Here is a 13665-nt window from a genome sequence, read left to right on the forward strand (position 1 = left end):
TTTCCTTTGACAGCTCTTTGGTCCTGCCCATAGTGGTGAGGTTTAATGGAAGATACAGAAACTCTGTGGACACGTGTCTTTTTATACACATAATGAATTGTCATTAGGAGCACCTTCTTAAAATTAACAGGACTAATTTGGGCACCACATGAGCACATACCCAGTGTGTGGGAGCCAGAATTATTGTTGGTTGGTAGGGGATCAAATACTTATTTTACTCACTGAAATGCAACCTACTTTATAACATTTGTATCATGTGCTCTTTTTGTATACAAATGGTTTGGGAGACAGCTAACATTTATGCTGATTACAAAGACAATATGTAGTATGCATATATAGACTGTATGCAGGTTGCCCTGGAGCTCCACATTTCTGATGAACAGTCACCGGCCACATCAACCTGACCAGTGTTTGATTGTTTGTTGCTTTTCTCTCTCCTCTATCCACTCACCCCAACCGGTCGAGGCAGAAGGCCGCCCACCAAGAGCCAGGGTCTGTTGGAGGTTTCTTCTGTTAAAGGGAGTTTTTCCTCCCCACTGTCGCCAAGTGCTTGTTCAAGGGGGATTTGTTGGGTTTTCCCTATGTAATAATAGTGATAATAGTAAGGTCTAGACCTTACTTTGTGAAGTGTCCTGAGATGACTGTTGTTGTGATTTGGCGCTATACAAATGAAATTTGATTTGATTTGTATTATGTTACATACATTAGTGTGTATGCTCTCACTCAATATTGTGTGTTTATTCATTGTTTGAGAAGTGTATCCTTGATGAGGTGGTTTAAGCTAGTACCAGACAGAGACAAATACCATAAGTCATTATGAATTTTGGGGGGTTTTCTGTCTAGACTCCAAGAACATATAGTTACAAAAACATGTTTTTGACTACATGTTTGAGTAGAAAGTTGAGACACATTTTTGATAAAAAAATGTACGCTATGGTTGGTACATGATACTTCGTAACACACATTATGATTGGGTAAAGATGAACAGAAACCGGATACACACAACACACATCATTTGCAACACACACACACACACACACAAGGGTGGAAAAATGTAGATAGGGTTGGTAGCAGAATCATAAAGACAGAAACAGGCCCATGGATGATAATGAGCGGACAATCGATGACAACAGGGTGTGGATGTTAACAGTACAAAAGAATTATAACTGCTTAATTTTCTTCAGTTGTGTTGTTGAACCAACTCTGGATATTTTTGCATATAATAAAAGGATCTGAACTATAAAAACCTTCTCTCAGAGCAAAGTTTCTTCCCTGACAGTTGTCGGCTCATTTTGACTATAAATTTAAAAGGCATTTTGGTTCAGTGGCAATTTATTTCTTTGCAACTGGCCGTGTATTAGTAGTTCCATGTTCATGCAGCAATAGTGGAGGTATGAACATGAAGCAGACAGCATTTGAACACTTTGTGTGCATACAGCTGAGTCAGGCACCGTGAATCCTTCAATGACAGCTGGTTTGAAAGTGTGTATTGTTATCCAGTTTGTACAGTTCATTGCTTCTCACCAGTCTCTAAGACAGTAAGACATTTAATCACATAGAACAACTATAAACATTTAACAATGTGTGGTATGAACTTCTTTGTTGAAGCACAGTCAGACCATTATTGTTGAGTTTGTTTGTAGTGCCTCATTCAGTTGCTTTAAATATGCATTACAAATAGTCTCACTTTTCTGTTGTAAGTTGCTCATGTCAGTGTTTCACAACCACTGCAATATAAGCAGTTGCTGCCACATGATAATCAAAGCAGAGAAATACTACATAGGAATAACTCTTGTATCTACAATTGCATCTGAACGAAAAGTGAGCCATAGCAGGCAGCTGTTTCACACTGGGAAGGACTCATGCTGAATGGACTCTGCAGGGTTCAAGCACTTCAAATGGGTCAGTGGCATTAGCATGAACACTTGATACTATTACATGGCAGAGTGAGGGCAAGTGAGATGAGGCCTAGAAAGAAAGATGGGTAATAATAAGAGTGCTGCATTTGGGAGACATAAAACCTGTTAGATCCATAGAGGGCAACAAATACAGCTAGTAGCAGGGAGAAAAATTCTATTAAATTCCATTATTTAGTCAGGCTTATTGGTTACAACACTAACTGGTTTCAACCTCGCAGGAAGGGAATATAAAAATCTATAGTATGTTAAAGACTGTTTAGTCCACCTGGGATTCAGGCTGATAACAGCAGCTGTGGCAAATGTGAAGGCACTGCTGATGTCTTTATCCAGCTAGAACCACCCCCTCTAGCATATTAGAAAGCTGTTAGAGCTAGCACGCTATTAGAATCTACCATCAGAATCTGTTTCTTTGCTGGAAAACCTGCAAGTCTGGTGGAGCTTTGACACAGGCATGCTGTTTATCAAGGTTAATGTTACTGTTTGGTGGCTTGAGTATCTTGTTTAACGATGAACCCAGCGGTTATGGAGCCCATGTGTTGTGCTTCTTCCACAGAAAAGGTCTTCCACAAATATGATGAGCTTAAATCGGGGCTAGAGTTACCTTGTGTTCTGCTACTTCTACTTACTGTGGTAGCTGCTATCACAGTCAAGGAGGTCAGGACACATAATCCTAACCATTACATGACCCGAGTATTAGGCTGAGCCAAACAGAAACAACATTATTTTAGCCACAAAAGGCTGTTTGTACCTACAGTATGCAAAAAAAAAAAATGTCTATCAACATCAAATGCCAACAAAAATCTATGCGATTGTGTGTACGTCACCAAAAAATGAACTTAACGTGTCGCTCCTCTTTGAAGGCATGTTCTAACAACACGGAATGGACCATTTACACTTTTCTGACATTAGTGTGACAATGAATTATATTCTTACAACCTCAGATTCACCAGTTTCTCAGCTGTGTCAAGTCAGTGTGTGATGGAAAAGACACCTGAATCATCAAGAAAATGCCAAAGTTGCTCAATAATTTATTTGTTGACGTTTTACAAAACAATGTACACAATGTAAAAAATCTCTTGTTTAAACTTACCAACCACTTGGTCACAACCCTCTAATACACCAAACTGTGACAAGCCTACCACTTTGGTGAAGAGTGAAAGACAATCTAAACTTGCACGGCTGGAATCAGGAGTCTTGGTGTGTCAGTATCTAAATGTGACATTTGTGGCACATCTTCATTGTCCCGCTGTTACAGAACACTGCAGAGTTTCAAACCCAGGTTAATTACACGTCTTCTTTTGATTGACAAAAGTGTTGCTTAATATTTCCACACAGCTATCTGGGTGAACATCATGTAACATAAATATTTATAATAATCTGTAACAATGAAATTTGGTTAAAGGAACAGGAACTAGGCTCAGACCAGGTCTGCAAGTTCCTGTTACTGTTCCTGTCACTACAGGTCTGTACAAATAGTGGTTCAAAATATCCTTCAATGCTGGAGTGAGTGAGTGTTCATCATATATTGCACTGGTTCTTCCTCTGTCGTTCCCTCTCCACTGTCCGTGTAGAGATGCAAGTTTCTCCGCCTTAAAGGGTGGGAGTTGAGGAGAGGGAAGGTGCTCGACAAACGATCCCACATGAGGTTAGGTCTGCTCACATGTCCAGAGGGTGAAAGATGATGTTCACACTGGGCACAGACTTCAGAGCTAAACTTGGTTGGAAACAACCCAACTCATCTGAAGGACTGTCAGGCTTCCCACTGGTTTCACCCATTGCAGTTCCAAAACTGTCAGACATATTCCCGCTGAGAAGTTCCTCAGACAAGTAGAGGCTCAGGATGTAACCTCTGTCATCCGCCCCACCTCATCTCTTCTTCTTGCTGTGTCGGAGCATCTTCTTCCGCTTCAGGATCATCTCGTAGAGTTTCTCCAGGCCGGGCTGCAGACCCTGACCATCCAGCGCCGAGCAACCCTGCGTGTGGTGCAGCGTGGATGAACTCAGCTCATGGAGGGCCAGCGCCTTCTCCACCTGAACCAGAAACACATGATGGGGAGACCATCACAACCTGATACTCAGCCTAGCAATACATCCTCTCATATCCTGAAGAGGATTGCACAGGGTGATTTTTTTTTAACCCCGTTTTGAGTAAGTAATGTAACATTAATTAAATTATCCCTTCACTTTATACTCTGCAACTCGTATTTGGACTGGGTGTTGTCGGAATTTTTTTCTGCACTGGAGCCAATTTGACACTGAGTTTCAGTCAGATGCTAAAGCGACAGGACATTGTTTCTCTTAAAATCATTTTTACATTTCACAAAATCTGCCCAGGTTCTTCAGTGTTAAGTGTTGTCTAACTGCAAGCAGATGAACAAAACCCTTTTCTCAATTAAACACTCTGCAGCTGTGATTTTACACAAAAATCAAGAGACCATTTACCAGATCCCAGCTTTTTTTTGTTCAATCATCAGCCCAAAACCCAAAGGTGATAGAATTACAATGACAATAACAAAAAAGCAGCAAACCCTCAGGATATAGATGCAGCACATGCAACAAAACATGTTATAATAGTTACCTCTGAAACTGACATGGCTCCATCCAAGTCCTGTTTGTTTGCCAGAACCAGCAAGGGCACCCCTTGGTTCTCCGGCGACCGAGTGATCCGGTGGAGCTCTACTTTGGCCTCTTCCATTCGCTCCATCTCCACCGCATCCACCACGAACACCAGCCCATCTGTCCTCCTGGTGTATGACTTCCAGAGGGGCCTCAGTTTGTCCTGGCCGCCGACATCCCACACCTGGAATGTGGTGGTGTTTATTCTGGAGCTCACCACGGGGACTTTAATCCGCTCCATGTTGAATCCCTTGGTGGGGATTGTCTCAACAAACTCTCGCAGCTTGAGCCTGTAGAGGAGGGATGTTTTCCCTGCAGAGTCCAAACCGATCACTACTACATGCAATGACTGGAGGTTGGGGGCTATTTCTGTTAACTGGTTTCCCATATTTAGCTCCTGTAAAGTGGAATAATTCCTCTAAGGATTTACAACACCAATTTACTTCCTTTGGTGGGAAGGTGGTAAGAGGGACAGGAAGGAGTGTTTTTGGTTGTAGTTGACACGTCTGGCCTCACTTCAAAGGCTGGTGGAGGACACTAGGAGACGGACAGCACTCACCAAGGACCTGGAGTGGAAAAGGGGGGGAGAAAAGCCTGGGTCAGCTATTTTAACATGGGCATTTGACAGTAGTTTAGCTTTGAAGTAGTGCAGCTCCAGTCCACTGCCTCATCATAAAAATAACTAAATGATAAATCCAAGCTACACGTTTCTCTCTGTGAAAATACTAATGCAGTCAAAGTACAAGTTGCAGGGTTAGCCTGTTTTTATAATTCAGTGCAAACATGATTAAATGGATAAAAGCTGCAATTATGTATTTGACTGGATATGGCTAAACTCTAAACTATTTGTACAGAAAACAGGTTAAACGTTTTAAAAGCCTTGGTAGTAAACTGCTGGTAAGCTTCTGTCCTGACTGTACAGTCAATAGTGAGCCACTGCAATTTTAAAGCAGGAGGCACAGTCGGCAGCTGTGGTGCGTTTGCTATTTCGAGCTCTATCCTGGCGGAACTGGGCAAAAGGAACTCAGAAAGCACCGCTGGGTTTAAAGTAATCCTGCCATGGCTTTTATTAGTGCTAACTAATGCTGGCTTGCAACCAAACCAGTAGTAGCCTACACTACTAGGTCGTTTGTAACATCTCGGTTAAAACACGAGAAAAAAAAACAATTAAACAGAATGGGGTGAAACAACACATTCTTTAAGACATGTTTGATAAATTCTAGTACAAGTGCAAGTTTCAGCTTTCAATAAAAATCAAGTGTCCTTCTCTCCAGAGTGCCTCGCGGGCGCATTCTTCAAAGGGCTGGTGCCGCGAGCGTATCCGCGTTGCAACAAAGTCAACAAACGAAGCTATTTTACACCTTGGTACCAAATTTTGCAATGTATCTTACCTGTGAGCACTTCCACGCTCAAGAACGTGTCAATGGTCTTCCAATGCAACGAATTTCCCATTAAAATGTTATATTAAGACAGTCCAGAAAGCTGCAGCACATTTAGGTTTCGAGCTCTCCCGGCTGTCCGCCAAAGCCTTTGGAGCCGGAGATCAGCTGCGCCTGAGAAAAGCACGAACACCCCACCCCCAACCCCGCCTCCGACGTCACATTGATGGGAGTGGGAGGGAGGGAGGGAGAGAGAGAGAGAGAGAGAGCGTGTGCAGGAGAGGAGGAGAGGAGGAGAGAAATGGCTCCAAAATCAAGTATCGGCAGCTCCATTCTCTGTGGGTCCTCAGTGTTGTCTTTTCAGACTTGTTAAAAAAATTAAATACAGTTTTTAAAAAAGGTTATTTCTGAATTTGGTTGGCTGTCAGTGGTGATACTGGGCACAGATCCAGAGGTCCAAGGATTTAGGGTGCCCCTAAGCCAGGGCCTCTATTTTACTGACTGTTAAACATTTCTTGTTGGAAAGACAATCAGATGATTTGAAAAAGCCAACAAACAGATGCAGAGTGACTGCAAAGAGATGCAACCACACAGACTCACAAAAACACTGCAAAGACAGAAAATGCTGAGGGCTACAAAGCACTGGCCAAACAGATGCAAATACCCAAATCAGCTACAAATATGTGCAAAACAACCAGAATGAGTCACAACATACTACAAAGATACACAACTAAATTACAAAGAGAGACAAAATGACTGCAGGCGGAGAACAAATGACCACCAGTATGTTATTCGTAGTCATTTTAGGTCTCTTGCAGTCTGGAGCTCTTGCTCCATTGTAGGAGGGGTGGGAGACTGCTCATCTACTCCCAGGGGCCCATTGTCTCACAATCCACCCATGACTAGTGGAAGAAGTGGGCATACAACTATGTCAGTACAAGTACTGTGTAAAAAAATCCTAAATGTAAGCATTATTACCAAAATACAGCATAATGTAATAATAATAATACCTATCTGTGTCAATGAATAACTAAATAATAATGAAAAGCAAGACTGCTTTTCACCTCAGAGGAAATACAGTATATTAGTCAAGTCAAGATTTTTATTTGCCATTTATACATAAACAGACCAGTCGAGGCATATAGGAATTCCTGTGCAGCTCTCATTTGGAGTCAGAGGCCAGAAAGAACACTTAGTCTTAAAATAAAAAAGTTACATAAAGGCAACAAAACAGTAAAACCACAATACACCGAAATAGGGTAATAGCATTTTCCCCAGTGAACTTCAAACATCGCACTTAGTAATTCACTTAGTCTTTTATTATATTACCATTAAAATGAGCTCTTTCTTTCTAAAAGAAGCCACAGCAGTCAACTGACAAAGTCCCATCTTGGCCACAGCATCTAGGAGTGCTAACAAGTCAGTCTTGATCGGTGTGAGCCATCTCGAACATAATGGGTCATTTGTACTGCTTTGCATGATAATAACCTAGAGAGTTCTTGTCTTGATACTCAGTGCTCATTATGATAATGATGTGGGTGTGTGCAAATGTGTGTGGTGGGAGGTGTGTGTGTGTGTGTGTGTGTGTGTGTGTGTGTGTGTGTGTGCGCATGTGTGATGACCTATTGACTCCTGGTCAGATGATTCATAGATTCAATGTGAAACCAATTTCGTGAGCATCATGGATTCTTCACACATGTATAATGTGCATGTTTGCATGTGAGACTGGTTGCAAAACAGAGTGAGATCATTCCTGCTGTCCTGCTGTTACCAGCTGCGTCAGGTTTGACCAACAAATACTATGTGATCAAACAGACACACACCATGCACACATACAGATACAAACACAGATAATACTGCAATGAAAACACATAGGGGTTTTACAGATAGGGAAACTCTTGCCACTTCAGCAAATCTAACAACCCAGAGTCTCTGTCTGTCATCTGGCGTGTTTCCTAGAAACAGCCCACAGAGGGTTTGCTATCTTAGGAATCATTTGCTAGGATGCGGTTCCTGGATTACAGTTCTGCATTCAACACCATTCACCCGGGCAGGCTGACTGGGAAGATGACAGACCTCAGTGTACCAACTCCCACCTGTAACTAGATTCTGGACTTTCTGACTGAAAGACCACAGGTGGTCAGAATGGGAGGGCGGGTGTCTGCTGAGCTCACAATCAGCACAGGCTCACCGCAGGGCTGCTGTCTCAGCCCCAAACTCTTCACCCTGTACACCCACGACTGTGTCTCCAACCATGACAACACCGTCATCATTAAATATGCTGATGACACCACCATTCTGGGCCTCATCAAGGGGGGAGACGAGTCGGGTTACAGAAGCCTGGTGAACGACATTCTTGTTTATGGAGAGGAGAATGACCTCATCCTCAACATACATAAATAAGACAAAAGAAATAATAGTAGACTTCAGGAAGAACCCCTCCCCTCTGCTGCCTCTGACCATCAAAGGGACTGAGGTGGAGAGCTGCACAAGAATTCCTATATGCCTAGACTGTCTGTTTATGCATAAATGGCAAATAAAAATCTTGACTTGATTTGATTTGACTACCAAAATAAAAATACTCAAAGTGGCAAGTAGCTCATTGAAAATAAATATTTGCTTGTTTAAATCAGTTTAGCTAATCTTAGATCACATTCAATTTAGGTGCAAATTTCCTAATTAGTTGGCTTACAGTATGTTCATACAAAAATTTTTGAAGCAACGGGCCCCTGGGCACAGACAGGTTGCAAAACTGAGTCAAATCATTCCCGCTATTACAAACTGTGCCAGGTCTGGCCAGTAGAAGAAGCTTCTACTGAGCAAGGCTCACAGATTGATCAACCACATGATCTGCAGTCAGTCGGTTGTTTTGCATCTATTTGGGGTGCTTTGTGTCTCTTTATGTTGTTTGGCATATTTTTGTTTTCATTTTGCCATCTTTGGGGTCTTTTTTGTCTCTTTCCAGTAGTGTTGATTCCTTTGTACTTATTCTGCTTCTAGTTTTTCTCATTTTGTGTCTTTTTGTAGTGATTTTGTAGTCATTTGACTGACTTTCCAAAGAAAGGTCAACGGTCCCTCCATGATTCTCTGGACTAGGGACCATTCCGACACCTTGTGCCCAGTAGGCCCATTCAGTAGATGGACAACTCGAGGTTTTCTGGAATTTTCAACCACACGTCACAGATGTCATCAGCCTTCATCAGCAAACTGTCCTCTAAAACAAGAACCTTTATGGTTCAAATGTGGACACAGTTTCCTCTTCTCCCCGTCTTTTTCCAGAAGTGCTGAGCAGCAAAACCAACCCCAGAACAGTTAGACGTAAAGGTCATCACTCTTCATTACACGGGCTAACAGCACATTCTGTTGGCAACAGGATGAACAGCAGCCCTGATGAATGATCACACATCTGATTATAAGCTATTATTTCTTTGTAGCTTCTTCCGGTTCTTTCAAACCAGGAACTCTCAATGAGACGAAAGAGACTGCTTTAGATTTATAGAAAATAACCGTGCTGGTTTATTCAGAGGATCACAGGTAAAATTCACATTACACGTCCAGAGCTCTCTCACCCCTCTGCCTGCGCGCCGGCAGCAGAAAAAGCTCAAGATCTCTGGACCCAACAACCTATATAATATTAATCATTTTTGGGCTAGCCCATGCTACAAGGGGCGTCAAACCGTGACGCCACCCGATAAGCAAGCTTTGCAGCTGCTCTATCGTTTAGCCAAAACATGAGGAAAAGTCAAGGTGCGTGACTGTTGTTTTCGTGGTGTGTATCTAAAACAATTGGACATAACCTTACACATTAAGACAAATATTAAGACTAGCATTACAGTTGACACTAACAGCAGTTTTCCTGTAACCTTGAAGTGCCTGCAGTCTGCACTAAACATTCATAGACAACAAATCTCTGAATATCTATCTAACTAAAAAATAACCTAACAAGTCCCCCTTTCGACACGACCAAAATCGTGTCGAACTAAATCAATGCCCTGCTGTATGGTGAAGATATGAGGTGTTTCACATTTACAGTTGAAGTCAGAAGTTTATATACACTTATGCTGAAGCCACTAAAACGAAGGTGCACCTGTGGATGTACTGTACATGTGTTTCCATTTTATGTTCAATTTTGAAACATTCAAAAGAAAAGCATGAAAACATTTGTATGGTCTGTCTGACTGAAAGTTTACTTTGTTAATAAAAAATGTTTCTATGACTTGTTTTCCTTTCAGATGCAGCTGCTACCTAGTTTGGACAGGATACTTTCTGTGTGCAACAGTACATGGTCTTTCACCTGCAAAACACTTTTCTATGCATTGCAGCACACTCAACGGGAGCAACTAGGAGGAGGATACTTCAACATGTGGACTGGAGAAGCTGGGAATCGAACAGCCAACCCTCCAATTAGGAGATGACCCACTGTAGCTCCTAAACCACACTCGCTCAGTGAGGCAGTGCAGCTGTCTAACGTGCCCGAGGCTAGGCTACATTGTTTTAGTCCTCAGGGGTGTGTCATAAATCAAGATTACCAGTAAATTAGATTTATTTTCTGGAAGATTTTCTTCATAAAGGAGTTATTATTAAATAAGTCTGACCCAAGTTACCATGGAAACATAAACCAACCAGACTAGCCTGGCCCTCATAAGTGAGTTTTGAGGCTTAGATGTGCTTCAGGCTTAAACAGTATCAGAATCAATCTGCCAGATGGACACACAGCACTGGATACAAAGTGCTTCCCCAGCAGTCCCTCTGTGCTGAGGTATCATGAACAGTTAAACTGTTGCACATATCAAACGTGCCACCATTTCACATATTGCAAACTGTGATTATTGTCATTTTACAGAGAGCCAGTGGAGAGAAGCTAATATGAGTCAGTGACCAAAATGTTACATTTAGATTAACCTTAGATTAACCTAACAGTACACAGGGCATCACTATCTTTCATCCTGAAACTGAAAATGAGCCAAGCTGAATCTATTCTGGTGAAGGTTTATTAGTTATTACAAACACACAATCACACACCCAAACCTTCCACCCTACTAGATCTTTCCTCTTCTCTCTTACAAAAGCAGCCTGGGAGATCACTAGGTTGCCTGGAAACTCCGATTAACAAGGTCAGAGTTAGTAGAGAGGTAAGACACTGACACCTCAACCTTCACCAGTCCTCCACCGAGGCTGCTACAGCGGCTTTCTCTCCAGGGCACAAACCAGGTGAGTAAACACTCTTACTGGCTTGTTCATCACTTCTCAAATATCACTGAGCTCAAATGTATTGCCTGATGTATCATACAAACCTATCTCTTTAGCCAAATTCAGTTGTTTTACAATATGATATATGTGATATATATTGCATAAGAACATACAGGTACTTTTAATATAAAACATATGTAAGTAAAAATACAGCCCCAAATCATGTTATTTCAGGTTTATTACAAAAAATATCAAGATAAAAATACAGTGTGAACGATGTGATTTGGGAAGAGGAAAGTACAGATGATCAAAAACTGATGTTTTTAAGTTTGCTAAGATCAGATGGATTATCAGTTAGTTTTTGATTTCTGCAGCTTTGCATTACTTCAAATATTTTGTTTTTAAATGAAATTCTGAAAATCTGAAATTACGTGAGGTTTTGAAAAAAAAAACTGTGGAGGTATAATAATAAAAAGCCTGCAATATTACATGACTGATACCAACATGTTTTGGCAGGAAGCTTTCATCATTGTGTCACTGTATTAGTTTTTGTTGTGTCATTTGAAAACGTATGCATCACACAGACAAAATGGGTTGCACTAATGATGAGCTGCGATAGGTATAGCATGTCCATTGAGAGCAGGTAGTACAGGAAAGAGATCATTTAACACCTGGCACTCTCTGGTTTAAAGCTTCATGTGTGTTGCACTTGTGGTCCAGAACTCCAACGGCACGGTATTGGTTTCAGCCAGGTGGGTGTGATTTCCCTTAGTTTTGATTCAGCATCCAAAACAGTGCATTCCTCCTAAGCCAACTTGAATCATCAGCCTTTACAGCAAACAGACAAAATAACAGGAATTAACAGCATCATTAACAATGCAGAGTAATATACACATATGTTGTTATACCTGTCAGCTCATATGCAGCAATGATTTGTGATTTAAAGCAACAAAACCACATTACATTAAAATAGCAGCTTTAAAATCATTTTGATGGTAGACTGTTGTCTTATAAGATGAACGGCAGCTTTGCTGTTGCCGGTATGGGCCCGATCACCTGTTATTAACACCTGTTATGGCACCAGACTGTTCTACAAGCTCAGTATTCTCACATGAAGAGACAAATCCCCAGTTTGTTATATTAAATAACAGACTGGGGAATACTCCTCATGTCCTCATGTGAGAATCCAGTCTGTTATGTTAAATAACAACAACAGATGAACAGCCAAGTTAAATTGTATATTGCTGCTTTAAAGGAATAGTTTGGTATTTGGAGAAATACAATTATTCACATTCACGCAGAAAGGTTCAGTGAGGAAATAGTAACGTGTCTTTCCTCATAATATGAAGCTTAATGAGCTTTAGAAGTGTTAACAGGTAGATTTTGCTGGACTATCCTTTGACCATAGTCAGACTAGCTGTTTCCAAGAAAACAAATGCATTTATTTCCAAAATTGCTGAACTTTTCCTTTACCCCATACCCACCCTTGCTGATACAGAATTGTTACATAACAAGGGATGTGTCTGCTTTATTTCACTGAGCTTTCAAAGACAGAAACAACAACCATAAGTGAAATGACATGTACTGTACATTACCAGTCAACACTTTTCCATTCAGTCCAATGGGAAATTGGTGATTCTTTAGAAAGGGCAAGACCATGTATGTTTTAGGGCACGATCACATTATGTGACTGGTGGGGGGGAGGTAATAATCTGAAGGTTTCCCATGTTCACAACTTGCAGGATATTAGACAACTCAAGATGGCAGCTGCCAGTTTTTTTAAGCTTCTCGCTCATTACTGGAGATCCTAGATGTATTAATCAATATATAGCAATGAAAGAAACACATAAATGTCTGCTTCAAAGAATATTCATACTTTTTAAGTCTTGAAGTTTGAGCTTTCAGGAAAATGGTCTATCCCAGCTGTAATTATGACTTGGATGCCGATATGAACACAATTTACAAGTCAGAAACGAGAAATTACAATAACTACAATTTGACATGAATGAGGCATAAACATTAGATCCTACACTTAGTGCAGTTCTGCAGCATCTTTCAGCAGACCTCCTGAGTTTGGGAAATGGCCTTCCCACTCCACATCGTTTTTACATATTCTCTGCCTTATTCTTATAGTAACCATAGAGCATTTGTACATTGTCATGTCATTCCATAGCAAATATTTTCTGGCTTTTGAATGCCTTCTCTAGCTGTTGACATCAGGATGTCTGCCATGCACTGGGAGGCCCGACGGCGTCAGAACGCTCTGGACCGCAGGATAGCAAGGGACAAACAGCAGGTAAACAACAGCTTAATAGTCTTAACACATTTCTTAGAGAACTAGAGTCACATGCTATGTTCTCTCTGATCTACTTTATTATTGAATAGCAGCAGTGATGAGTGGAAACCGAGCAGGGACATGCGACACCCCAGCATGAGGTCCAACCTGTTTCCTGTGTGAATCTGACAGCTTGTACCCTGTTGCTGATTTCCAGGGTGCATTCAGAGTCAGACACAAAAATATGTTTGTCTTTTTCAGTTGGATTTAATTGTTAGCTTGTATT

The 13665-nt window shown here is 41.3% G+C and overlaps 1 protein-coding gene across 1 annotated transcript; it reads right to left on the bottom strand.

The window, feature by feature from the left end:
• Positions 1–2922: 2922 nt before the first annotated feature.
• On the bottom strand, positions 2923–6075 carry LOC109973711 (ADP-ribosylation factor-like protein 4D). The gene is made up of 3 exons (XM_020623506.1): positions 5927–6075; positions 4498–5101; positions 2923–3950 (listed from the first exon to the last, which is right to left on the bottom strand). Exons 2-3 carry the CDS (start codon positions 4921–4923, stop codon positions 3786–3788), a joined length of 591 nt encoding a protein of 196 aa, XP_020479162.1. The 5' UTR covers positions 4924–5101; positions 5927–6075; the 3' UTR covers positions 2923–3785.
• Positions 6076–13665: the final 7590 nt, after the last annotated feature.

The sequence above is a fragment of the Monopterus albus genome, unplaced genomic scaffold, assembly GCF_001952655.1.
Source record: "Monopterus albus unplaced genomic scaffold, M_albus_1.0 scaffold301.1, whole genome shotgun sequence".
NCBI lineage: Eukaryota > Metazoa > Chordata > Actinopteri > Synbranchiformes > Synbranchidae > Monopterus > Monopterus albus.

Coding starts and splice junctions, on each gene's coding strand:
- LOC109973711 (XM_020623506.1), bottom strand. CDS start 4,923: ATGGGAAACCAGTTAACAGAAATAGCCCCCAACCTCCAGTCATTGCAT. Junction 3,951..4,497: donor GAGCCATGTCAGTTTCAGAG/GTAACTATTATA, acceptor TTTCTGGTTCAG/GTGGAGAAGGCGCTGGCCCT.